Source organism: Mustela nigripes, unplaced genomic scaffold, assembly GCF_022355385.1.
Source record: "Mustela nigripes isolate SB6536 unplaced genomic scaffold, MUSNIG.SB6536 HiC_scaffold_661, whole genome shotgun sequence".
Taxonomy (NCBI): Eukaryota; Metazoa; Chordata; class Mammalia; order Carnivora; family Mustelidae; genus Mustela; species Mustela nigripes.
Genome location: NW_026740068.1, coordinates 1 through 26,889, shown reverse-complemented (window position 1 = coordinate 26,889; position 26,889 = coordinate 1). Strand labels below are relative to the sequence as shown.

The 26,889-nt window shown below is 37.4% G+C and overlaps 1 protein-coding gene across 1 annotated transcript; it reads left to right on the top strand.

Moving 5' to 3' along the window:
* The first annotated feature begins 7,272 nt into the window (after positions 1-7,272).
* LOC132008684 (large ribosomal subunit protein uL10) lies at positions 7,273-8,384 on the top strand. The gene has a single exon (XM_059387277.1). The coding sequence runs from the start codon at positions 7,351-7,353 to the stop codon at positions 8,302-8,304; it is 954 nt and encodes a 317-aa protein (XP_059243260.1). The 5' UTR covers positions 7,273-7,350; the 3' UTR covers positions 8,305-8,384.
* Positions 8,385-26,889: the final 18,505 nt, after the last annotated feature.

Sequence of the window (26,889 nt, the reverse complement as noted above, 5' to 3'; positions counted from 1 at the left end):
TCGAGCCCTGCTCAGTGGGAACCTGCTTGTCCCTTTTCCACTCCCCCTGCTTGTAGTTCCCTCTCTTGCTGTGTCTCTGTCAGATAAATAAATAAAATTTTTAAATAAATAAATACATAAATACCTGTTTCTAATATCCTTAAAGATACAAAATCACAAGAAAAAGACACAAAGGAGAGAAATCATTAGGTAATGTATACAGGTGGTAAAATTAGAAACAAAATTGAGAAATGATTATACTAAGGGCAGAAAAGTACTTGCCTATTGAATATGTTGGTGGGGAGTGGAAGAGAGTGTTGTGATTGGGAGAGACACTTGGGGACTGTGAAAGTGTGGCAGTATTTCATTTCTTCCTTTGTGCTGTTGTTAGTCTCAGCTTTATTACTATTTATAAAGCTGTACATTTAAATTTTGTGCATCCTTCTGTATGTATATCCTATGTCATACATACACATACATGGGCACAGACACATAGTGAAAAGGATCAAAAAGAGCAATCAGAGAATGATGAAGAGCTCCTGGAAAATACAATTCTGACAACATCCATGGATACCTTTGGGAAAAAAGGACTGGAAGAAGTTGAGAAATCTCCTGGAAAGTAGGAAGAAAAAAAAAGGGGGGAGTACTTCAAAGTATTTGTACTTTGAAGATGATATAAACATAACATTTCCCCCAAAATAACCCACAGACTTAAAAATAGAGGAAAAGTCCATTTTAATCAAAAACAAAAGTGTGGTGAAAAACCAAAACACAAAATAGAAGCTAGGGCGGTAAGCACAGTGCAAATTGAACTGGGCTCCTTGTGGGCAGAAGCAGAAAGCTGACATTCAGGCCACAGACACCAGAAATTCCAGCAAAGAATAGCTTTCCATTGTGAAGGGTCTATCCTAGAAGCAAACCTTGAATTCCTTGCTTGCAACAGTAGAAGGGCAGGCATGGACCAGCTACCAATCTTCCCTGTCCTGGGTAAAATTCTAGAAGCAGAGATAGCATTAAACATGGAATCACAATACATATAAAATACTTGAAGGAAGCAGAGTAACCCTGAGGGAGAAAGAGGACAAAGAGACTGGCCTGTGACCAGATACACAGCAGCCAGGCTTCAGAGCTGGAGAAGAGGAACAGCTGCCTCAAATCAGACACAGCTCTGCTGGTCTTACATCCTTAATCATGCCTTCAACCTACCTTAAACTTACACAGTGTTATGCGTCAATTATATCTCAATAAAAAATAAATAGAATGTGAAAAATTAATTAAAAAATAAAACTAAAATTAAAATAAATCATGGCTCTAATTTTCCTGTAAAATGCCTTCTTCCACTTACGATAAAGAGCTGATCCAGGAAAAATGGAACATATTCCAAAATGAGTAATCAGAACTAATTATAAATGATTTATTTTTTAAAAAATGTAAAACAGATGTGTTAGGTAGAAGCTAGACATGAGCAGTGGAAGGACCTCCAAGGCAGAGTCCCAAGCCCTTGAAAGGACATGATGGAGACATGGGCCGGAGGCAAGGCCAGTGATAAATAAGCCTACACATTATAAGCCGGGGGGCCCAATATCCTGACCCTGTGGCTTCCAAGACCTTGGGGCTGACAGACCAAAGAGCTACAGGTACAGAATATGCACTCTCGTCTTCCACCTCTACTGCAGGGTAACCCTTACACTCATTATAATGCATTTGCATTGCAAGAAGAGCCCCTCCAGATTGAGAAACCCTGATATGAAGGTTCTCGAACAAACCCTGTAGAATCAAAATCTCCCCCTCCCAACCTCTGGGAGGAGTCTCCCAAATGACTGACAACAACCTCCATTGGAGACCACCCATAGTATGTCATACCCTCCACCAGCCTGGAGAGACCCAATACTGTTATTCAACCCCAAAACAACATAGGGCCCTGCCAGTTTCACCTCTGGAACCCACTGGCTCTCCAACTTGAGAATGTACTTTTGCTTTAATAAACTGCTTTGCGCTTGCTAGTTTCCTTCCAGCTATCTTTATTCTGAGAGTGGATCCCCATGTAAATCTTCTCATGGGGAATCCAAGACAATGAGACTTCCCCTCACACACTGCAAACTCTCTCACCCCTAACAGATGAACAGAAGGAAAAAACAAGTAAAGAAAGTTCAGTCGGGGCGGGGGGGGGGGGGACCTGGTAGCTCAGTCCTTTAAGCCTCTGTCTTCTGCTCAGGTCATGATCCCAGAGTCCTGGGATTGAGTCCCACATCAGGCTCCCTGCTCAGCAGGGAAACTGCTTCTCCCTCTCCCTCCATGCCTCTCCCTCTGCCCTTCCCCTTGCTCTTGCTTTCACAGTCCTGTGCTCTCTTGCTATTTCTCTCAAATACATAAATAAAAACTTAAAAAAAAAGTTCACCAGGAAAAAAAATAGTACATATAGCCATTGAAATGCAGCTGAAAATTGTAACCACATATTTTGCCATTGGTTAATAACACTAACAAAAAAAGACCACATAGTAAATCAATCACCTCACTGAGCCCCCCCCAAAAGACAAAAGAATAGAATATATGAGCTCAAGAACAAGTGAGTATGCAGATGATGAATTCTGAAAAGTTAACTCAAGAGAAAAGTGGAAGAAAAACTAAAAAATCTCACAAATGATGGCAAGATTGGAAGTAGCTTAAGGGAAAAAAAAAATACTGTGTACCATATAATAAGGGGCATAAAAACAGAAAAAAAGAGAAGTAAAAATTAAATAAACAAATAAATAATTAATTAATTAAAACGTTAGAGAGAAAAGTGAAAATCAGGGGGAAAAGAGATTCAGCCTAAATAAATCTCATTTGAAGGAGTAAAAAGAAGTCAGGGAACAAAATACATTTTTTAAAGATAACAGTGACTGAAGACTGTCTCGGAATGAAAGACCTGCATAAAATACTAAACGTGAACACCATATTCCAAGAAAAGTAAACGAGGAATGATCTGCATTAAGATATATCCTAGGAAAATCAGTAAACAACTTTAAGGAAAGAATCCTTTCAGTAGCTAGGCATGAAAATGAAGTCCTTCATGGTATGGGGCTAGTGGGTAGGATGAGGATCAAGCCAGCTTCAGTGTCTCTGTAGCAGCTGCAGAATGTCCCTTCTGGGAAGGGCCTCTGAGTCTGTCTTGGCGCAGTGCTGTTCCCTTGCTGTGATAATTCTGAGGTGTCCTCCCATTCTGAGTCTGCGCTTAGCCATGTGACTTGCTTTGGCCAATAGGGTGTTAGTCAATGTGATACAAGCAGAAGAATGCTTGTTCAGTGCACTTGTAATTCGAACTCTGAGCCATCATGGCAGTAAGGGCTCTCCTGCTTGCTGGGTGATGAGACTTGTGCCCTGTCATCATCATCCCTGAGCCTGGAGGGAGCCAACTGCCAGAGCTGTGGGTAGGTTTATTGGCAACCAGCCAGTTCTCCACCAAAGTGCCAGCTGATCACAGACCCATGAGCAAGCCTGGCCAAGATTAATTAGACCACCCAGCCCAGACCACTGAACCATTCAAGCAAAACCCTGAGTTACTATATTATTTTTGCTTTAACCTGCTACATTTGGGATCGTGTCTTAAACAGCAAGAAGTTACCAGGCACGCTTGGAAATTATGTATTTAAAATAAATGTGGAATGTCTTCCTCATCTCCCATGTTCCTTTTGCCCCAGGAACAAGGGATCTGTTGACTGACTGGCAGCTTGTGCTTCTGTGTCTAGAACAATTTAAAATATTGATGGGAAATCAAGGCAGTGGTTCCTCAGTATCAAGATGCCCCTAAGAACTCTGACATTTGTTTTGTGCTGACCACACATGCCCCATTTAGAGGAGAAGGCAAAAGGCACTTCTGTATTTGCCAGAGATAAAGTTTCTGTACCAGCTGTGTCCCCTGTCCTGTATCTTTCTATAAAACTAGATAAATGCAGTATCACCTTAAAACCTATTTGTGTCTGGTGAGACTGCCTGCCAACTTCAATCTGTCCTCACAGAAGCAGGAGTGTAGTGGTATTCAACACCAGGAGAAGCAAGACCCACAAAATTCATATACAAGAAGGTGCAACCCAGGGTAATTTTGACTAAACCATAGTTTTATTTAAGTATATTCTGAATGCTTAAATATGAGAGAACATTGTTTCCATGGGAACTACTTAAAATATCTACTACAGGACAAGCATCAGTGAACCACAGGTTGATATCTACATGTGAATTTGTAGCCAAGAGCCTGGAAGTGAGCATTCAATCTGACTGGGAAAGAAGTTGTATGTGGGAAATGTGACTGGAGAAGCATATAAGCACTGTAACATTTATAGTTATCAATACAGTGATGATATGACTAATAAGAAAGGTGAGTGACTTGTCAGGGATCACTGATTCTTATCTTTAGTAACTGCCAAAGAGCATAAAAGAAAATAAGAGGGGAAAAAATGTATGCAATTCACAAAGTGTACCAACTATAAATTCTAGAGATTAAGTAACATAGCATCTACATTCTTAAAACAAAAAGTATGTAGTGTACAAGACACAAAATCATGCTAGTGGTAGAAGAAATTAAATCACCTTTATCAGACTGACTACCAAACAAAGCAAAAAATATGCTATGAAAACCTAAATAACCCTAATTAGTCCTCTCTAATTAACGGATGCCAAACTTTGGTACCTTAAAAATACAGGATGTCCACAAGAATCCACAGATCATTAAAAAGAGAGAGAGAGGCCATTTTTCAGACCACAAGAACTTCAGTGACTTCTAAAGAATTAAAAAAAAAAATTCCCTAATTAAAATGCATGGATATAAAAAATAATAAAACTCCAATATATACTATAAAACATAAATCTTTTTTGAAAAGCTTTCTTTTCTCACTAAGAGTCAAAGAAAAAAGTTAAATAGCTTTAAAAAATATAAGATTGCATAAAAAAGACTAAGATATAGTCAAATTGGCACTCAAGAAATATCATAGCCTTATTTAATTGGACTAACGAAAACAAGAAACAAATGTTTAAAATATCAAAATATAGAGGAAAATAAGGAAAACGGAAGAAAAATTAAAATAAGCTTAATAACTGAGATAAAATCATAGCATTAATTTAAAACATTCAAAGACTGCTTCTTTGGGGGAAAACTTAATGAAATAAGTAAGACCTCTAACTTTCTTATTCAGAAAATCCAGCATTGAGAAAATGAATAAGCACTTAAAGGAAGAAGTGAAAGATCATCAGAGAAGAGAGAAATCTGTAGTAGCCCACATACCTACCTAACTTCATTCAAGAAGCTAAGAGTTTTGTATGAGCTTCTTCAACAGGAGGCTGTTCCTGAGAGGGTAGAGGTCAGGTCTACTCCACAAAGTCTGAAGGAATCTGTGATTCAAGGTTGTATGCAAATGACCCTATTCCATGTAAGCAAAGCCCCAGCCACCAAAACATCAAATACAGAAATCAGAACCTAGGATGAATTCATTCACAAGCCAAGGAAGCCAAGAAACACCGGGTCCCGCCAGAAGCTGGGAGAGGCAAGGGAGGATTATGTCCTAGAAGGAAGGCAGCCATGCACCCACCTTGATTCAGAACGGTGAGTAAATCAATTCTGTTGTTTTCAGCCACCCAGTTTATAGTAACTTGTTACAACAGCCCTAGGAAATGAACATACTTCCACTTCACTTCCATATCCTAGTTCTGCCAGACCCATGTGCTACTGACATTTTGTGCTGAATGACTGTGGTGGGGCCATCCTCTGCACTGAAGGGGATAGTTGCGGGGCCGGACCCTGGCCTCCACTCACCAGATGCTGAAAGTACTCTCTCTCCAAGTGGGACAACGAAAAATGTGTCCAGATGTAGCTAAATGTCTGTGCAAAACTCTGTGGCAAAATTACCCCCAGTTGGGAATCACTGTGGTAGGCTAGTGGTAAATGAATATTTAGGCAAATGGACCAATTACAGAAAAACTTCAAATGTTTATGGACTGAATTTTTAAATAAAAATTGAAGAGTACAAAACAAAAGGAAAAGTACTTTATTAATCCCCGTTTTAAAAGTATGTAATATTACAGAGCCTGGGTGGCTCAGTCTGTTAAGCATCTGCCTTTGGCTCAGGTCATGATCCCAGAGTCCTGGGATCAAGTCCTTCATGGAGCTCCCAGCTCAGCAAGGAGTCTGCTTCTTCCTCTACTCCACAGCTTGCTTGTGATCTCTTTGTCTTTCACACTTTCTCTCCCACATAAATAAAAGTAAAATCTCTAAAAATGTATGTAATATTACAAATATGTGTTCTTAAAGCTTAGAATACTAAATTATTAGTGAGTTCAATAAAATCATTGAGAAAATCAGCTAGTCTTTAACATATGGGCATATTTGAAAAGCGGCAATATGTAAATAGCTTTCATTTGTTTATTTATTCATTCAACAAAAATTTTAATCAGAGTCACAGAAATGTCAGGACCGTGTCCTATACATGTGCCAAACAGACAAGATCCTAGCCCTTCAGAAGCTGATATAATTATTACCTTTTTTCCCCCCAAATCACCACAGGCTACATGTGCCCACGGAGCCCAGGAGCCTTGACACTTTCTGGGACTTAGAGTTGCAGGATTTCTCTGGAGGAAGCAGCCTCAGGGCGCCTTTACTGCATCAGACCTGAACTTCAAAGAAAGATCCCCAGGGAGACAATCTGAACCCTTCACACCCTCTCCCCAACCACAACTTACGAATGTCCAAAACTGATTATGTTCTGTTGACTCCTGAGAACCTACTCCTTATGGGTATTTTAGGAGAAAATTTCGAACTTCCCCTTGGGCAGAGACTGACAGCTAATAAAACCTCTCCTCAACGGTTGTTAGAACCATAGAGCAATAAACTCTATGTATACTGATTAGATTTTTACCTAAGCTTTCACTCAAATGAAACTTTTTTTTTTTTTAAAGATTTTATTTATTTATTTGACAGAGAGAGATCACAAGCAGGCAGAGAGGCAGGCAGAGAGGAGGAAGCAGGCTCCCTGCTAGGCAGAGAGCCCAATGTGGGACTCGATCCCAGGTCTCTGAGATCATGACCTGAGCCGAAGGCAGCAGCTTAACCCACTGAGCCACCCAGGCGCCCCTCAAATGAAACTTTTAATGTAGAGTCTAAACAAGGAACACAAAGTTTGCCTGTAAATGGACTCTGCTAACTACAGTTCTAGTAGTTGAATCAGGTTTCTATCAGCAAATGATTTGTTTCCTGAACATGCTGCTGGGAACCCTAAATACTGTAACAGCTATGGCATGATCACACTGATAATTTAACTTCTTTTAGCTTCCTCTCTCCAGGCGTCCTCGTGAGAGTGACATCGTCTTTAAACCCTGCGTGGCAATCCCTGACGCACCGCCGTGATGCCCAGGGAAGACAGGGCGACCTGGAAGTCCAACTACTTCCTTAAGATTATCCAACTTTTGGATGATTATCCAAAATGCTTCATTGTGGGAGCAGACAATGTGGGTTCAAAGCAGATGCAGCAGATCCGCATGTCCCTCCGTGGAAAGGCTGTCGTGCTGATGGGCAAGAACACCATGATGCGCAAGGCCATCCGAGGGCATCTGGAGAACAACCCAGCTCTGGAAAAACTGTTACCTCATATCCGGGGGAATGTGGGCTTTGTGTTCACCAAGGAGGACCTCACTGAGATCAGGGACATGCTGCTGGCCAATAAGGTGCCAGCTGCTGCCCGTGCTGGTGCCATAGCCCCATGTGAGGTCACTGTGCCAGCCCAGAACACTGGTCTGGGGCCCGAGAAGACCTCCTTCTTCCAGGCTTTAGGCATCACCACTAAAATCTCCAGAGGAACCATTGAAATCCTGAGTGATGTGCAGCTGATTAAGACCGGAGACAAAGTGGGAGCCAGCGAAGCCACACTGCTGAACATGCTGAACATCTCCCCCTTCTCCTTTGGGCTGATCATCCAGCAGGTGTTTGACAATGGCAGCATCTACAACCCTGAAGTGCTTGACATCACAGAGGAAACTTTGCATTCTCGCTTCCTGGAGGGTGTCCGCAATGTTGCCAGCGTCTGTCTGCAGATAGGTTACCCAACTGTTGCATCAGTGCCCCATTCTATCATCAATGGATACAAGCGGGTCCTGGCTTTGTCTGTGGAGACTGATTACACCTTCCCACTTGCTGAAAAGGTCAAGGCCTTCTTGGCTGATCCATCTGCATTTGTGGCTGCTGCCCCTGTGGCCGCTGCCACCACTGCTGCACCTGCTGCTGCTGCAGCCCCAGCCAAGGTTGAAGCAAAGGAAGAGTCGGAGGAGTCGGATGAGGATATGGGATTTGGTCTCTTCGACTAATCAGCAAAAAGCAACAAATTCAGCCAAGTTTATTTGTGAAACAAGGAAATAAAGGCTTACTTCTCTTGAAAAAAAAAAAATTTAACTTCTTTTATAAGGAAATTAAGTTTGTAAATATTAGAGAATATAAATAATAATTTGGTTATTTTCATCTATTGGCAAATTTTTGGATCAGAAGACTTCTAGATACTAGAGTCTTTTAAGTCTCAGTTTCTTAGCCAATGGTATAGCCCCTCACTGTATTTTTTTAAATTTTAAAAATTTGTATTGGTAAATTCTGACTGCTGGCCAGGCACTAAAATTTTTAAACTTACATATTTTGACCCAGGAACAAGGTGATGGTTTTCTGATGTGGAACAAAGAGATAACATGTGTCCATTTTCTACTTGTTGTTATAAAGATCTATAAAGGGCTGGTAATAAGTTAAAACTATATTCAGGATATTATGGAGAAAATACTAGATAAATTTAAGATATCATTGCTCTTACTCTGTAGGTGCATAAAGTTGGCCGTCAACTCTCAAGGTCTATAAATGATAAGTGACTCCTGTTCTAAATGGAGATTTACCCTTATAGTCATACAGTATCTTATTCTTGGCTTATAGTTCTCTGTTAAATGCCAGTCTTTTTCTGTTGAGGGGAAAGGTGATTAAAGAGCTCTTGTGACCATATTAGAAACCAGCCCTGACCACTGCTGCAGCACACTGAAGTATTCTATAAATAATTTATAAACCTCGAAGGTCTGGCTCTGGGAGATACTCACCTTTTCTCCATCTGTGCACCACACCTCATTCATCAAAATTGAACCCAGCACATGCAGTTCTGCTTCAGGATGGGTAGAGCTACATATACAATAAATCAACAAGTCGACCAGGATGACTCTGCTGCTGCCCAGAGACCACTTGCAGTAATTCTGGGAACAATCTATTTTGACCATGAACCTTGACCAACTATATCATAGAAAAGAAAGGGTGAAATACCTTTTTAAAGATGACAAATACTACTATGGAAAAGGAACACTGAAGGTGGTTTTAGACATTGGCAAAACTGCCTAAGAAGTTTAATTATGACAACATAGTCCCAATGGCGGCTTGAAAAACTGTAACTTTTTAGAATGTTCCCTGTGACTTAATGTTGCATGAGACTTGGCAGTGGAATTTCTCCCATTACAAATTTTCTCAAAGGAAAATACTATCGTATTTACAATATTGAATTTGCTTTCTAAATTATATAGAATTTAAAAGAATTTTATCACCAAATATATTGTGCAGAAGCAAAGTTTTAACAGACTACACATACCAAACTAAAACTGCTCATTTATACCTTATTCACAAATATTCCAAATTTCTCATTTTATCATATTGCTATTGATATAAAAATTTGTAATAACATAGTTAACTCTTGTCTACAATTTGAAGTGGGTACTCTTAAGTTATGAGCCACTCCTTATACTTTTATTAGATCCTCTTAGTTTTTAGAGTAACAAGCAATACCTTTGAACTTAATTTTATTAGTAATCTCTACCCAAGAACACTATAATATTTATTAGAGATTCAAACATTAATTTTCTCTTAAGGACTTATTTGAAAATAATGGTCATTTGATAAAATATAAATGATTTTATGTGTAACTATACATCAAAATGCATAAATTCCTTAGCATATGTAAGAATATTCTATGTTTATAAAAACAGTTATTAAAAATTTTTCACAAGTACACTGAAAAATGTGAGGCATTTATTATTGCTTTGGCAAGACTAACTTTCTTAACCATAAGGAAATCAGAGCTGTATCTATTTATGTCTTTGCTTATTATGTATGCAAACCTTTTTTGAGTGACAATTGCAGGATAGGTAAAAATAAGTATAACAGAATTTGTATTTTGAGGATGTTCACAGTTTTTAAAGAATCGAGTTAAAAATTATGATGGCATGACAAAATAAAAGTAGAGGTAAAATTCTAGCATCCAGTAAGGAGTGACTGATCCAGACTGAAGTTTAGGGAAGTCTTTATAAAAGAGGTATCATCTGAAATATTTCTTGACAAATAAGTCAGATTTCACAGAGAAATAGGATATAAAAGGGAGTAGCAAGGAGATATAAAAACAGATTGTGTTAGGGGCGCCTGGGTGGCTCAGTGGGTTAAGCCACTGCCTTCGGCTCAGGTCAGAATCTCAGGGTCCTGGGATCGAGCCGCGCATCAGGCTCTCTGCTCAGTGGGGAGCCTGCTTCCTCCTCTCTCTCTGCCTGCCTCTCTGCCTGCTTGTGATCTCTCTCTGTCAAATAAATAAATAAAATCTTAAAAAAAAAAAAAAACAGGTTGTGTTTTAGCACAAATACATGATTCAAATTAATGCATGCTGAAATGATATCTCTGATAATATCCAAAATTTATAAAGAACTTATACAACTTAACACCAAAAATAACAAATAATCCAAATAAAAAATGGACCGGGGACTTGAATAGACAATTCTTCAAAGAAGACATATAGACATATGAAGAGGTCAAAAACACATGAAAAGATACTCAATGTCACTAATCATCAGGACAATGCAAATCAAACCTACAATGAGATATTACCTTACACCTGTCCGAATAGCTAAAACAAAAGAGATAAGAAATAACAAGAGTTAGTAAGAATGTGGAGAAAAAGGAATCCTAATGTACTGTTTGTGGGAATGTAAACTGATGCAGCCATTATGGAAAACAGTATGGAGTTTCCTCAAAAAATAAAAAAAAACAGAACTACTATATGATCCAGTAATTTTGCTATTGGGTATTTACCCAAAGAAAATGAAAACACTAATTCAAAAAGATATATGCACCCCTGTGTTTACTATCGTATTTACAATAGCCAAGAAACAGAAGCAAACTAAGTGCCCATTAATAGATGAATGGATAAGGAAGACGTGGTGTATTTACACATACACGAACATTATGCAGCTATGAAAAAGAATGAGATCATGCCATTTGCGACAACATGGATGAACCCAGAGGGTATTATGCTCCATGAAATAAATTAGACAGGATAATAAATGTATGATTTCACTTATATGTGGAATCTAAAAAACAAAACAAAACAAAACAAAAAAACAAAAATCAAAATCAGACCTATAATCAGAGAAAAAACTGATGGATGCCAGAGGCGAGGGATGTGGGGGTTCAGGAAAATGGGTGAAGGGGTGTAAGAGGTACAGGCTTCCAGTTAGGGAATAAATAAGTCATGAGAATAAAATATAGAGCGGGGTGGGGGGGTTAATGCATGTGGCAAAATTTCTACATCAGCTACCACAAATAAATGATAGAAGGAGTTAGCTAAATTTTGAAATAGTGGTAAAATTAAATTATTAAATTATCTCAACACCGTCCTTTATTATTTGTTTTTCCTTCACTTTTTATAGATTTAGCATGTTTCTCTCCATATCCCTTTGTTCTTACCAATCTTACCACACCAGTGCACACCTTTCTGACTTGCAAAGGACAGCACGTGCATTTTTTTGCTTGAAGGCTTTCTAGGACTCTCAAGCCATCCTGGCCAACTTCACTCTAGACATAAAATGCTGAATGAACATGGGTGCTGGCTTAAACCAATGGCTTATGGAAATTGGTATGTAAATGTTACATCTTCCTTGACTCTTGGATATGATTTCTCAGGAGCATGTTTTCTCTTGCTCCTATAGTTCCACAGGAAGATTAAATTCCAGTTATCCATGGTGGTCACTTGCTTCAAAATGAAAGATTTTCAAAAGCTTTTATTTCCTTCCCTAACTTCCTTATTTTCTTGGAATCTCCTGTAAATTAAACCACTTATACTTGAATGGCTGTTTTGGTCTGGGTCCCAAATTAAAATGTACATTGGGATAAAAGTACATTAAGTAAAATAAAATTACATGAGCAAGAAATAAACTTTATTTATAATAAGCCACTGAAACTATGAGGTCATTTGTTCTTAAAGAGTAACAGAGCTTGGAGCACGTGGGTGGCTCAGTGGGTTAAGCCTCTGCCTTCAGCTCAGGTCATGATCTCACGGTCCTGGGATAGAGCCCCACATCGGATTCTCTGCTCAGCAGGAAGCTTGTTCCCTGCCCCCCACCTCTGTCTGCCTCTCTGCCTACTTGTGATCTTTCTATCTGTCAAATAAATAAATAAAATCTTAAAAAAAATAGAAGTAACAGAGCTTGTTCTGATTAAAAACTAATATATTAGGGAAAAGAGGACATGTGTGAAATTAGAATAAAAGAGATATTATAAATAATAAAGAAGGTACTTGGAGGGATGCCTGGGTGGCTCAGTTGGTTGGACGACTGCCTTCGGCTCAGGTCATGATCCTGGAGTCCCGGGATTGAGTCCCGCATCGGGCTCCCAGCTCCATGGGGAGTCTGCTTCTCTCTCTGACCTTCTCCTCGTTCATGCTCTCTCTCACTGTCTCCCTCTCAAGTAAATAAATAAAATCTTTAAAAAAAAAAAAAAAGAAGGAACTTGGAAAAGAGATTCTTGTACTTCAGGAGAAAGATGATGTATTTACCATGGAACGCAGGTTGGACCAAAATGTGGATATTTGGGTTGGGGGGGGACTCATATAGGATATTTAGTAGAAAAGCAATGAATTTTTTAAGATTATGGGGAAACAATGGAAAGGAAATGAATCTATAAAAGGATGTGCTCAATTTCTTAGCCCCCAAATCTGCTTTATCCATGAAATTCTCTGTCTCATTAAACATTGCTACTATTCTGCTGGTCATTGATTCAAAATTTGCACACCTTTAGTTCCGCACCTTTACCCTCCTCTTGCAGAGCCTCCCCAGTCCCACTCAATAGGCAGGTCTTGCCAATTCTACCTCCTAAATATTTCTCAGATCTCTTCCTCATCCTCATGACTGCTCTCAGAGTCAGAATCTCACCTTCTCTTGTTTGGTCCAATGTAGCACAGTGGTTGTCAGCCTCCCTTTATCAATCTGTTAAAGTGAAGTTCCTGCCTCCATACTCTGGACAGAATGAGTGATGGAAAAGGCAAATGTGATCACTTTACTCTCCCTTTAAGGTCTGTCAATAATCTACATATCTTTAAGAGGAGTGAGAAAAACAATCAATTGGGAATATAGAAGAAAATATTAAAAACTTCAAATATTTCTATTTTATCCTATAAAATAAATACTAATGTCTCATATACAGAGAAAAAAAATGTATGAAACTCATAAATATGTATGTAGAGATATATTAGAAGGGACTATTCAAAAAAGGTTTACTAGAATGGACAGATGTATAATCTAAACTATCTGGAAGCAAGCATCAAGGAGGCATCAAGGATAAAACTGAATTCCTTAACATGACATATTAAGCAAGCTCCAGTTTCAGTGTCCTACTGCTCTACCCAATAAGATTCACAACCTAGTAACACTGCTTTGTTTTTAGTTCCTTCATTATATATTTTGCTATTTTGTATTTCCCTGCATTTGCTTAATTGCTTTATGTCAGAAACAGGCTTTTCACCTGTATTCATATATCAAATTCAATCTCCTTCAAAACTGACCACTCCTTCCACAGTACTGTCCTGAGCTCTCATGACTGGCTGAGATTAAAGGCACCTCTGTGCTCACAGAGAACCCTTTGACTATTACTGTGATAACATATATTCAATATATATTCAAATGTCATAACATATATTCATATATGAATATATATATTCATATATATATTCATATATTTTTCTATGAAAAATATTGTTTATAGTCATAAATGTGTCTTTGTACTGTCTCTTTTACTCACTGGAGGTAGTCTGGGGTCAATAATCACATTTTTTTTATTTATCCTTGCATTTCTAGGACCTAGGAGAGTGTCTGTTGGAAGATAGGAGTTCAGTGAATGTCTGTGGAACTATTATATACTACAGATAGAATAGTTAGAAATCTAATATGAAAACCCAGAAGTGAAATAGAAAGAGAAGAAACAAAAACCTACATGCCTTGATTTTTCAGTCTTACATAAACAAGGGAGAGACAGCATCAGCTGTAAAACATCAAAGGTTCTACTCTATTTGCCATATACCAAGTTGTATTATGACTGTTTGATGGATTCTTTTTTTTTTTTTATTAACATAGATTATTTGGCCCAGGGGTACAGGTCTGTGAATCATCAGGCTTACACATTCCACAGCACTCACATACCCTCCCCAATGGCCATCAGCCAGCCACCCTATCCTGCTATTCAACATAGTGCTAGAAGTTCTAGCCTCAGCAATCAGACAACAAAAAGAAATAAAAGGCATCCAAATCGACAAAGAAGTCAAACTCTCACTCTTTGCAGAGGATATGATCCTTTCTGTGGAAAACCCAAAAGACTCCACTCCAAAACTGCTAGAACTCATACAGGAATTCAGTAAAGTGTCAGGATATAAAATCAATGCACAGAAATCAGCTGCATTTCTATACACCAAAAGAAAGAAGAAAGAGAAATTAAGGAGTCGATCCCATTTACAATTGTTTGATGGATTCTGGTAGAAAACACAGGAGTCCTGGGTCAAAGACAAAGAGCCTTTCAATTTGTGACACAGCAAGCAGCATGAACTTCAGATTCACACCCATGGGAGTGATGTATGCTGGCCCAGGGGAATGCTGCACATGCAGTGGATTTCCCTCATAGCTGAAGAACCCCAAGCTTAGGAAACCCCAATTTTTATAATGGACTACAAGCAAATGTGCTCAAAATTTTCCCTGAAAAGAGATATTTTCTCAATTTTCCTGGACAGCGAGCAAACTTGCCATCTAACTCAAGAGAGAGATATTGGATCTAACCTTCAAGGCCACTGACCATACAAATAGCCTTGAAAAAAGAGTCTAAAACAAAAGTTGCCAGAGCTTCTCACATGACTAATAGAAGTATTAAAGATTCAGCAGAATCATCCCCCAAATACTAGTAATTAAAATTACCTAAAATATGTACAAAAGATCCTGGGGCAATTGATTTGGTCACACTAATTAAGATGAACTGTTCTAATTCTTCAGTTTTAACCAAAATTTCAGTAACACTGGTTTGCTGAGTTGTAAAATGCTCCTCTTTATAGCCAAATTAATTTCAAATTTTAAATATGGATTAACTCTATATTAGAAAATAATTATCAATGTTTCTTTTGCCTTAAGCCCAAGTTATTTGACACCCACAGTATTTGTGTATGTATTTTCACCCTTGCAGACAGAGGTCTTTGAATCTCCCATCATACATTAACAAGAAATTATTTTCTTCTTTCATTTATTGTTTGTATATTTAATTTTAAACCATAAAACCAAATTATTCATTCACAATTACATATAGATAAACCCTTGATATAATTATCCTCTTTTCTAGGATTATGATTCTCCCATTTTAGTGTAAACAAGAAAGTAGCTGAAATGATTGACAAAATTTAAATGCCCAAGCTTCCAAAGTTTCAGGTTTTATTAATAAAGTGAATTATATGCTTTTAACAGGATACCCATATGATTGTGAATTAGCATTGTGCTTTTTAAGATTACAGGCATGCTTATTACAATTTTTAAAAAAATAAGAATTTATTGTGTTTTAGGCAAAATAAATATTTTAAGTACTTTTTTAAAAAGATTTTATTTATTTATTTGACAGACATCACAAGTAGGCAGAGAGGCAGACGGGTGGGGCAGCGGAAAACAGGCTCCCTTCCAAGCAGAGAGCCCAATGCGGGGTTGGATTCCAGGACCCTGGGACCATGACCTGAGCCAAAGGCAGGGGCTTTAACCCACTGAGCCACCCAGGTTCCCCTAAAGACATTTTTTTTTAAAGACTTTATTTATTTATTTAACAGACAGAGATCACAAGTAGGCAGAGAGGCAGGCAGAGAGAGAGAGAAGAGAAAGCAGGCTCCCTGCTGAGCAGATAGCCCAATGTGGGACTCCATCCCAGGACCCTGGGATTATGACCTGAGTCGAAGGCAGAGGTGAGCCACCCAGGCGCCCCCAAGAAACAATGGGATCAGTTAAAGTCATGTGGAGTATTATTAGTTCAAATATTTAGGAAGAAATGGCCAGAAGGCAAGGTGAAGTAATAGACTAGATCACAAGATTGAAGTCCTGCTGGCCACGATGATTTAGGAATTGTCTAGGGATGTAATCCGTGTAGCTACAGTCTTAGATAAATGGGGGAAAGCAGACAGATCCTCAAAAAGCACCATACAAAAGTAAAATGTGAGATCAAGCAGCCTATAATAGAGAAAGGGGAGTAACAAGAGAAGCAACAGTAGAAAAAAGACATGACAGTGTTGTATTATGGAAGCCAAAAGACAAGCTGCAATGAAGAATGGATAATAGTAACAATAAATGAATGAATAAAATATACTTTTAAAAGAAAAAAATAGAAAAGAAAGTAAAATAAAATGAAATGGAAAAATATCCCTTATATATTGGTTTCTATTCCAAGAACGTGCTCTTTATACTTATAAAATGAGCATTCCCATTTTACCTTTGAAGAAACAGAACCAGGAAGAAAGAATAAATAAACAACCATACATAGATTATATGTGCTGGAGCCAGGATTGCAGTTCCAGCAGTCAGGCTCCAGAGGCCATGTTCTAAACCACTGATCTAGGCTGAGGACAGAACACATGCTACTGGTTTCAGAAGAATAGGTGTGTGCAAGCCAGACCACACTGGGCCCCTCCGGCACCAGCTGGGGAGGGAGTGGTGGCACTGCATACTGCTTGCTCAAGAAGTCTGTGGTAAGATGGGAAAAAGAGATGGTTCGAACAACTTTAGGATCTGAAATCCTGGACAAGCTTAATGACAACTTTAGGATCTGAAGTCCTGAACAAGCTTAATGACAAAGAAAAGAGCTAGTTGAGTGGGAAAATCTGAGATGCAAAAGAAGCATGAGATAATTAATGACACCAAGTTGCTAAGGTGCTGAAAGGGGAGATTGGAAGCCACTGAAGGAAGTAGGTAAACAGAATTTTCACAGAAGAAACCATTTTAAAATGAAAAGAAAAGAAAAAGAATTTATAGAGGTTATCCTTTTGTCATCCTCAGTGCTTTTAAAGTAATGATTGATCTTCTGGATGGAATGGATGGATGGGTAGATAGAGAGAAAGGCAGGCAGACAGACAGACATAGATGTATAGAGAAATAGACACATGGCAAACAACCAAGGCCCTACACTGTAGCAAGAATCAAGAAAATTCAAATTACTATGAAAGAACTTTAATTTCAGAAATTGTATGACAATTGCACAGTTAAATAGCTTCATTCTGCCTACTCAAACTTCAAATTTACAGTCTCTACAACTTGTTATAAAGTGATTGTTTTCCAATCCAGTCGAGCTGCTTTCTAGGTTAAAAGGCACCCAATAACTAATGACAATGATATATGCATTCATTCCTTTTGGATAAAATTATTTCCTTTTCCTACCACATAATTTAGTACTCTGAAAATATAAATCCATCTTAGGTAATGGAATTTTAAACCAAACTTCTACTGGTACAACTTAATTATGTAATTTTCCCTGTAAAATATCCAAGTGAACCAAATGACATTTTATTTACTTTTTATGAATTTATTTTCCTTTCATGATACCTTTCCTTTATTCTATAAAACTACTATCCTAAAGCACTTTGAAATCCACCAAATAAAACTTTCATGTGGATCCCAAGTATAGTAAGATATTTTTCCTATTCTCTGTACTTGTGTCTACCCTTTTTTGACGAGCATACCATTCATCACCATCATGAGGTTTACACTTTCCTTCTCTTTCTAGAAAGCCATTATTTTCTGCTTGGTTCACTCTTTACTGTAAATGTTCAAATAATAAAAGTGATTCTACAAAAAGTGTTTGCCTGGTAGAAACAAAGACATGGAAATAAAATGCTCTTTGCATTCACGGGTCATCCTTTTGTGTGAATGACAGTTACGAAAGTATTGGAAAAAATTCCATGCTCCATGCCACAATGCAATGCAAATGATTCCCTTTATGAAAGAAAGACAGACTGTGTAATTTTCTTTGTTTTCATGGTCACTGGCGCCATTAAATTGATAGTTAGACCTAAAAGACCACTGTTGTTTGAAAATAGAAGAGCCAAAATCCTTGTACATAGCTAGTGGTCAAAGTACCTTAGAAGACCAACCAAAACAAACCATTTTATACTAAGAAATGGCCACTGGTAGTGACTTCACTACACAATAATAAAAGAACAGATATTTGTAAGCATTGACTACAAAGGAGTACATTGCAGAAACCATTACCTTCCTCAGATGCATGCAGCTGGATCAATCCCGTTTGTTGTCTGAAGAAGCCAGTTTGGCTTCATTTACTCCATGACTGTTGATCTGGAATCCACAATTCCAGAGAATGTTGCCCCTGAAAAAACCCACACATTCACAATGCCAGACATGCAAAACAATTAAGATTTGAAACCTGGCACTGGGGCTCAGACAACTCCAAAGTGGTACAAATAGGAAGCCCAGATGACGGCAAAATTAAAAGGGAAAGCCAATAATGCAAATCAAGACAATCCAGCAGGTGCCTGGGTGGCTCAGCAGCTGAGCACCCAAGTCTTGATCTGAGATCAGGGTCATGAGAATGAGCTCCACATCAGGCTCCATGCTCAGCGGGGAGTCAGCGTCAGATTCTCTCTCCCTCTCCCTCTGCCCCTCCCCAACTTGCGCGCATGCACACACACGCACGCACACATGCACACACTATCTCCCTTTCTCTCTCAAATACATAATCTTAAAAAAAAAAAAAAGAAAGAAAGAAAAGCAATCCAGAAACATAGTGAACTTATAGAGAGCAGAACAGGACTAAAGAGGAAAACTGAGACCTGAATTATTCTCTGAACCTATGAGCAAGTGTGGAATAGATTCCTCCCTTGTAACTGGCTAAGAGCAGGGGCCTCCCTTGAAGGCTAAGGTGCTCACCTGAGAAAGACAACTGCTCACTGACAAAGAGGAAAAAAAACCAAACAAACAGAACTATCAGAACCTTTCATGTCAAACAGTAAAACCAAACCATATGTACAAGTGTCTGTGGCTTCAGTCTTTCTTCTGTCATCAGATTTAGGGGAGTCAAATAGTGGTATCATGAAATCCAGGGCAGAAGAACAAGACAGATGTAGTGACACTGACAATGCAACCATCTTTTATAAGATGAAAAACAAGCATTTTTCCCCTTGAATGCTTTGGGACGGATATATAAGATGATGTGTTTGTTCACTACCTTGCTTGCTTAGCATTCATGAAGAATTCAGGATGGACTGTTTTACAAGGTATAGAAGTGGTTAAGAAGATTGGATAAGGACAATTGAACCCTCATTCCCTGAAAAGTGTGTTTCTGAAAAGGAAAGAAGAAGAGTGGAACACCATGGAAATGAGTCATTTGGTAAATGGGTGCCAGTGGGAGAAAATGTGAAAAGACAGGGCTATATTTTGAAGTAATTAATCTATAGAGCATAAAAGGTGAATGTGCAAGACACATCTTTGGTTTTGATTTATTGTTATGATTAATCATCTCCCTTTCTTTCTTCTTACCTCCCAGGTAGGAAGCTAGAGCCTCTATGTTACTGCATCTCTCTTCCCTCTCTTTCTGTGTGTGTGTACGCACATGTGGGATATGGGTGCATGTGTGGTGTGTCTTTTAGTTAATATCTTATTAACTGCCTTTTTAAATAAGTTTTTCTTCTCATACTACACCAAGGGGAGTTTTTTAAAAGACATATCTATTAAGTGGTTGGTTGGAGCCAGAGTGGTATACTTTGCTTAAAATAGATGAACTGCCTTTGTTGCTATGGCCAAACTTGTCTTGTTCATGTTCTGGATCCTATCTCCTTCAGTTATTCAAGAATTTTGCTCACGCAGTCCTCCCATCTCTGTCCTGGACCACGCATTTTACTCTAATAGATCAGTCCTATAAATGTCTAAACATGCTATACTATCATCCATATTAAAACCTCTCCCTTGACAGGACAATCACCATTCCCCATTTCTTGTTCACTATTACAGCAGAATTCCTCAAAATAATTTCTCTCCTCACTGTCTTCACTTCCTTCTTTTCGTTCTCTCTTATATTCTTGCCAGTAATTCTTTCAGGCTACATTCCACTGAAACCACTTTTTTTTTTTTTTTTTTAATGTCACTACTGACCTCCAGACTGCTAAATCCAATGATTCAGTTGAGGTCATCATCCTTTTAACCTCTGATCATTATATGAAATGATGGACCATTCCCTTCGCCTTGAAGTCCTAGCTTTCTTTCATCTGTGTGGTTTCATCTCTGAGCCAGGTATTCACTTTGATATATACTACTTATTACTCTAATCTGGCTATTTCTATTGTATGGCTAGATCCTTTTCGTTACTCCAATTTCTAGATGTAAAGAACCCAGGGCTCATAAATGACCTTCTTCTCTTTATCCTGCTGTGCTCCCCATACAGATGACTGTAATACTCTATAAGCCATCTGTCTGCTGTGACTCCTAACTTAATATCCACAGCTCAATATTCACCTGGTGAAATGTATCTGCCTCTTATAGCATGTCTACTTAGATATTTAATAATCATCTCAGGTTTAGCATGTTCAAAGTAGTCTGCTTTCCCAACACCCTTGTTCCTTCCCTGACTTTGCAACCCACTTCATTCCAGATCTTTTCCATTTTAGGAATTGTCAAAACAATTCATCCAGGATCTCAAGTCATAAATATCTCATACCTCACATCCTATACTGTAATAAATACTATTGTTTCTTTCCTCATAATACATTAGAACCACAACCAAATTTCGCCATCTCTATCGCCATCCCAATCCAAAGCCATGGAGATGTCCTGACTGAATTTCCCTTCAAGGAGTATCATGACTGATGTTCTCCAGCTGCCATACTTCTGTCTCTCCAAAGCCACCTTCTCCTTAGGCTCTTCCAGTGACCAGCTCAGTAGCAGGGGAAACAGGGTTACTCCCACGTGACATAGGATTTGTCTAAAATGCAGCTTCTACTAAGGGACTCCCATAGGACTACCCAGTACCAGCAGAGCCATGCTGCAGTCTGATCCCTCCTCTCCTTTCAGGTCGATGGCATTAGCAACTGCTATCTGAAGCCTCTCACTGCCTACTTCTGCTCCCTATTCCAATATACTTGCCAATTATTTACGCACCTTGCAATATCTAATCCTGTTTGGCATTTGCTTCTCAGAAGATTTAAACCAAAACAAATATGTTTCATGGATACTTGATCCTGATTTCTCTCTGCTCCTATCCCTGGTCCCATTAGCTGCAAGAGGGGACTTTTTATGCCTAAAACACAATATGTCACTCCTTTTCTTAAAGTTCTCCCATGGCCTCTCATTGTTTTTAGAACCAACTCTAAGCATGACTCCAAAACTTGAAAAATGTGGCATCTGGCTCTCTCTCCAAATTTCTCCTTTGTTCCTGTCCCCTTACTACATTATTCTGGATGTTACTTGAATTCACCTGGGAAAGACCCACTTCGGAATCTTTTCATACCTTTTTTTCATGCTGAGGTCAAGAATGTTCTTCTCTGGGATGTCCACATGCATAAACCTTGAGTTCATTTGAATTCCTGTCCCCATAGTTTCTCCTCAGGAAGACCTTCCTTGACCTATCTAAAACAAGAAGTATTCTCCACAAATATAACTTCAAATATAAATTAAATTTATTTAAAGATCCAAATATATAAGCAGGTTTTTTTCTTTTTTCTTTTTTTCAAGATTTTATTTATTTGACAGAGACAGAGACAGCAAGAGAGGGAACTCAAGCAGGGGGAGTGGGAGAGGGAGAAGCAGGCTTCCTGCTGAGCAGATAGCCTGATGTGGGACTCGATCCCAGGACCCAGGGATTATGACCTGAGTTGAAGGCAGATGCTTAACAAGACTGAACTACCTAGGCGCCCTATAAGCAGTTTTTCAAAGAATCTTCGAATAAACCACAGGTAAATGTAGATAAGGATGCAAAAAATATATAGGTCTTTTGATAATATAAAATGTTAGATATAAACATTTTCTTCTGAGATTGAAGTTACACTTCCTGTTCTACATATCATGAGAGGTTAGGTATTATTTCCACTAACCTATCAGCTATTTGTAAAATAAAATAAATGCATTGTGCAAATGGACGTAAATGAACTGTGACAATTGGTGTTTGTTTTATATTCTGAGTACATGTGCCATAGTTTGCATTTTAATAGCCTTGCCTGGTAGCTAGCTCTTTGAGAATATTGTTAGAGACCAATAATTCTTAGAAGAGCGCCTATTATGAAAATAGAGATTTGATAAAGTGTTTATTATTTTGGTGGCTAAGCTATAAGAACTCATGTCTAAAGTTGATTTAAGACTATTTCTTAAAATTGGTCGAAATGTGATTCTAATGCCTTCTGTTGTATTCATCTAATATTAATTATTTGGAATTTTAAAATCATATGAAAGTATTTTCTTGACATATATTATTAAGAGTCAAATTTCAATGGGCAGATTATCAAGAAAATATCCTAAGGCACTGAATTGTCTGAGGGATGAATCATTTTATAATCTAATATGTCCACAATAAATTCACACATATGGAAAACACACTCAAATATCAAAAAAGAAAAAGATTTACTAGAGTTTTTTATGAATAAGGCTTCAAGTGATTTAATTTAATCTCTTTCTTGTATTTGAGCAAATTTGGATTTTGAGCTGTTCTTTTGCTTTATGAAACAGACTTTATTTCTCAAAAGTAATATAGTATTAAAAGTGAAGACAGTTCAGAGATAATCTGACCAAATGACCTCAATTTAAAATGAGTAAACAAAGGCCTAGAGAAGTAGGTAGCTTTGTAAACCTACGGAGCTAACTGAAGTTAATCAAACAGCACTATTTGGAGGCTGAACTCCAGTGTAGTAACTCCAAGGTAATGTTGTTTTTAATAAGCTACTTATTTTTATATAGAACAGTTTCATGAAAGAATGATTTGCTCATTTTTTTCCCTCCAGGTTTGTACAGAACAAATATCATACCAGACAAGGTGTCTGCCTCAAAGAACATGGGATTTAATTAAAAAGATAAGATACATTTACTGAAACAACAAAGTAATGGCATGTGATTATGTTAAAAAATTACAACATGTGGGTATATGATTACCAATTACGATATGACACTTGAAATAGAAAACACAATGCAATATCAACAGTAGTGAGAATAACTATTCAAAGACAAAGAAAAATTATTTTATCTTTGTAGGCCATCACAACAGATATCTTAGTATAAAAGTTAAAACTTTCTCTACTTAACATGCACTGCCTCTAGTAAGGTGCCACAGTATTATTATAACCATAATTACATAAAATAAGAAAAGTATATTCTTTTCTTATCTTGCTATTTTTTCATACTCTATCTTGTTTTGAAATCACTAAAGTTATGAGGGGAAAACTAAAACAAGGTGCATTTGTACCATGAGGATGTTGAGACCTCTTTCATAAATAATGCAGTGTGACTGGGTAACACCTTCCAGAAGTAGATATAATGATTGAAAAACTCTACCTAAAAAGATAATGATTTCTTTTAGAAATCACATGATTTTAATAGGCTTTCTCTAATTGTTTTAATGTTCCTTTTGATGCCAATAAACTTTCTTAATGGGATAAAATAAATGTAGCCAAAAGAGAAAAAAAATGGCATTTTTACTTGGAACTGACAAAGCAGTCATTGAAGAAATCTCTTTCCATTGTATTTATTTGTTGTTGCTTCTATTGCTTTGATGATAATGATGATGGTGATGATATATTGTATAGATATGAAAGAGCTGTCTGTCTACATGTCGGATATAAAGAACAAAGCTGGAGGAATAACACTTTTGAACTTCAAACTAAATCACAAAGTTCCAGTAATCAAAAGAGTATGTACAGACATAAAAACAGATTCATAGACCAATGGAATATTTTGGAGGAGCCAGAAACAAGCCTATGCATGTACAGTCAACCAATCTTCAGCAAGGATGCCAAACAGACACAATGGCAGGACAGTCTCTTCAGTAAATGGCACTGGGAAAACTGCATTTCCACATGTAAAAATAAAATTTAACACTTACTTTACACCATACACAAATATCAATTTAAAATGGATTGAAAACTGAAAGCAAAACCTGAAACTGAGAAAGTCCTAGAAGAAAACAGAGAAGAAAAGCTTCTACACATTGCTCTTGGCAATGATTTTTTGAATATGGCACCAAAATCACAGGCAACAAAAGCCAAGAATAACCAAGTGGAACTACATCAAACTAAAAATGCTTTCTCATAGCAAAGGAAACAACAAAATGAAAGGCAGCCTACAGAATGAGAGAAAATATCTGCAAACCATATCTCATTAGGAGTTAACATCCAAAATGGATAAGGAACTCATACAACTCAATAGAAAAAAAAAAATCCCAATAACTCAGTTAAAGACAGCCATAAGATTTGAATAGCTATTTCTCCAATAAAGACCTATAGCTGGCCGATAGATATAAAAAGTTGTTCAGTGTCACCAACCATCAGGGAAATACGAAACTACAGTGAGATATCATTATGTTCTTGTTAGAATGGCTATTTTCAAAAAGATAAGTGTTGGTGAGAATCTCAAAAAATGATTACTCTTGTACACTATTGGTGGGATTGTAAATTCATGTTTAGTCACTATGAAAAACATTATGAAAGTTCCTCAAAAAATTAAAAATAGAAGTGGATCTAGCAATTCCACTTCTGGATGTATATATCCAAAGGAAATGATATAGTATCTCACAGAGATATCTAACTTCACATGTTCACTGCAACATTATTCACAATAGTCAAGGTATGGAAACAATCTAAGTGGCCATCAATGAATTAATGGATAAAGAAATTGTATATTGATATATATACAATAATTGTATATTGATATATATACAATGATGATAATATATACAATGATAAAGAACTGTTATATTTATATATAATGTTATACTATATATAATTGGTATATATATAAATGTTAAACATATATACGGATATGAGTGTGTGTGTGCATGTATACAGTTGACCCTTGAACAAGATGGGTTTGAACTGGGCATGTCCGTTTATATGCAGATTTTTTCAATAAATACTGTAAATTCTGTGAATAAATTTATAGCACTGTAAATATATTTTCTCTTCTTTATGATTTTCTTAACACTTTTTTCTCTAGTTTACTTTATCATAAGAATATAATATATAACATATATACAAAATATGTGTTAGTAGACTGTTTATGTTATCAGTAAGGTCAACAGTATGTTATTAGTGGTTAAGTTTTTGAGGAGTCAAAAGTTATATGTGAATTTTCAACTGCACAGAGGTCAGTGCCCCTAACTCCCATGTTGTTTAAGGTCAACCATATATACATATGTATATGTGTGTATATGTGTGTGTGTGTGTGTGTGTGTATGTAATATTATTCAGCCCAAAGAAAGAAATCCTGCCATTTGCAACAAAGTGCATGAACTTGGAAGGCATTACGCTAAGTTAAATAAGCCAGACACAGAAAGACAAGTACTACATAATACACTTACATGTGGAATCTAAAAGAGTCAAAGTTAGAAAAATAGGTAGTAGAGTGGTGTTTGACAGTGGCTTGGGGGTGGGGAAAATATGGAGAGGTTGGCCAAAGGGTATAAACATTCAGTTACAAGATGAATAAATTCTTAGAGATCTAATGTACGCATGGTAACTTTAGTTAATAATAATGTACTTTATACTTAAATTTGCTTAGAGAGTAGCTCTTAAGTGTTCTTATCACACGGACACAATGGTAATAATGTGAGATGATGGATATGTTAACAATATTGATTATGGTAATTATTACACAAGGTATACTTACATTAAAACACCACAGTGTATACCTTAAATATATACATTAATTTCATTTATCAATCATACCTCAATAAAGCTGGAAAAATCATTAAGGGGAAAACTTAAAGTGTCAAAAACTTCTAATGTTCTATAGTGATTTTTTAAAAAGTTAAAATATACTGAGTACATGATGATCATAAACTAATATGTACCCAGCAATGTGACTTCAAGATATTAAAATGTATATATATTGTACAAATTAACAGTGATAAGAAAATGACAACACCATGAGCAAAGACTGTCTTAAAGACTCTCTTAGAAATTAATAGATGGGGTGCCAGGTGGCTCAGTTGGTTAAGCATCTGCTTTCTGCTCAGGTTATGATCCCAGGGTTCTTAGATGGAACCCTGCATCGGGCTCACTGCTGGTCAGGGAGTCTTCTTCTCCCTCTGTACTCTCCTCCAATGCTATCTCTCTCTCTCAAATAAGTAAATAAAATCTTAAAAAAAAATTAACAGATGCAGTAGAAAAAATAAGACATTAAATGAAGTGAATGCTCAGATATTTATATATTTAAATAACAGGATATTTAAATGTTCAGTCTCATTTTCCACTGAAGCACCAAGACAACAGCAGCAAGTTATTCCCTACAATCCAAAGACAGGTGCTAGACTACCCACAGAAGGCTTGAAGAACTTGTTGGCAACTTGTTTTACAGCCTTTTCTCAAACTTGAAGAAACATAAAAGATGAAGGGGGTATAAGTTGGAAAT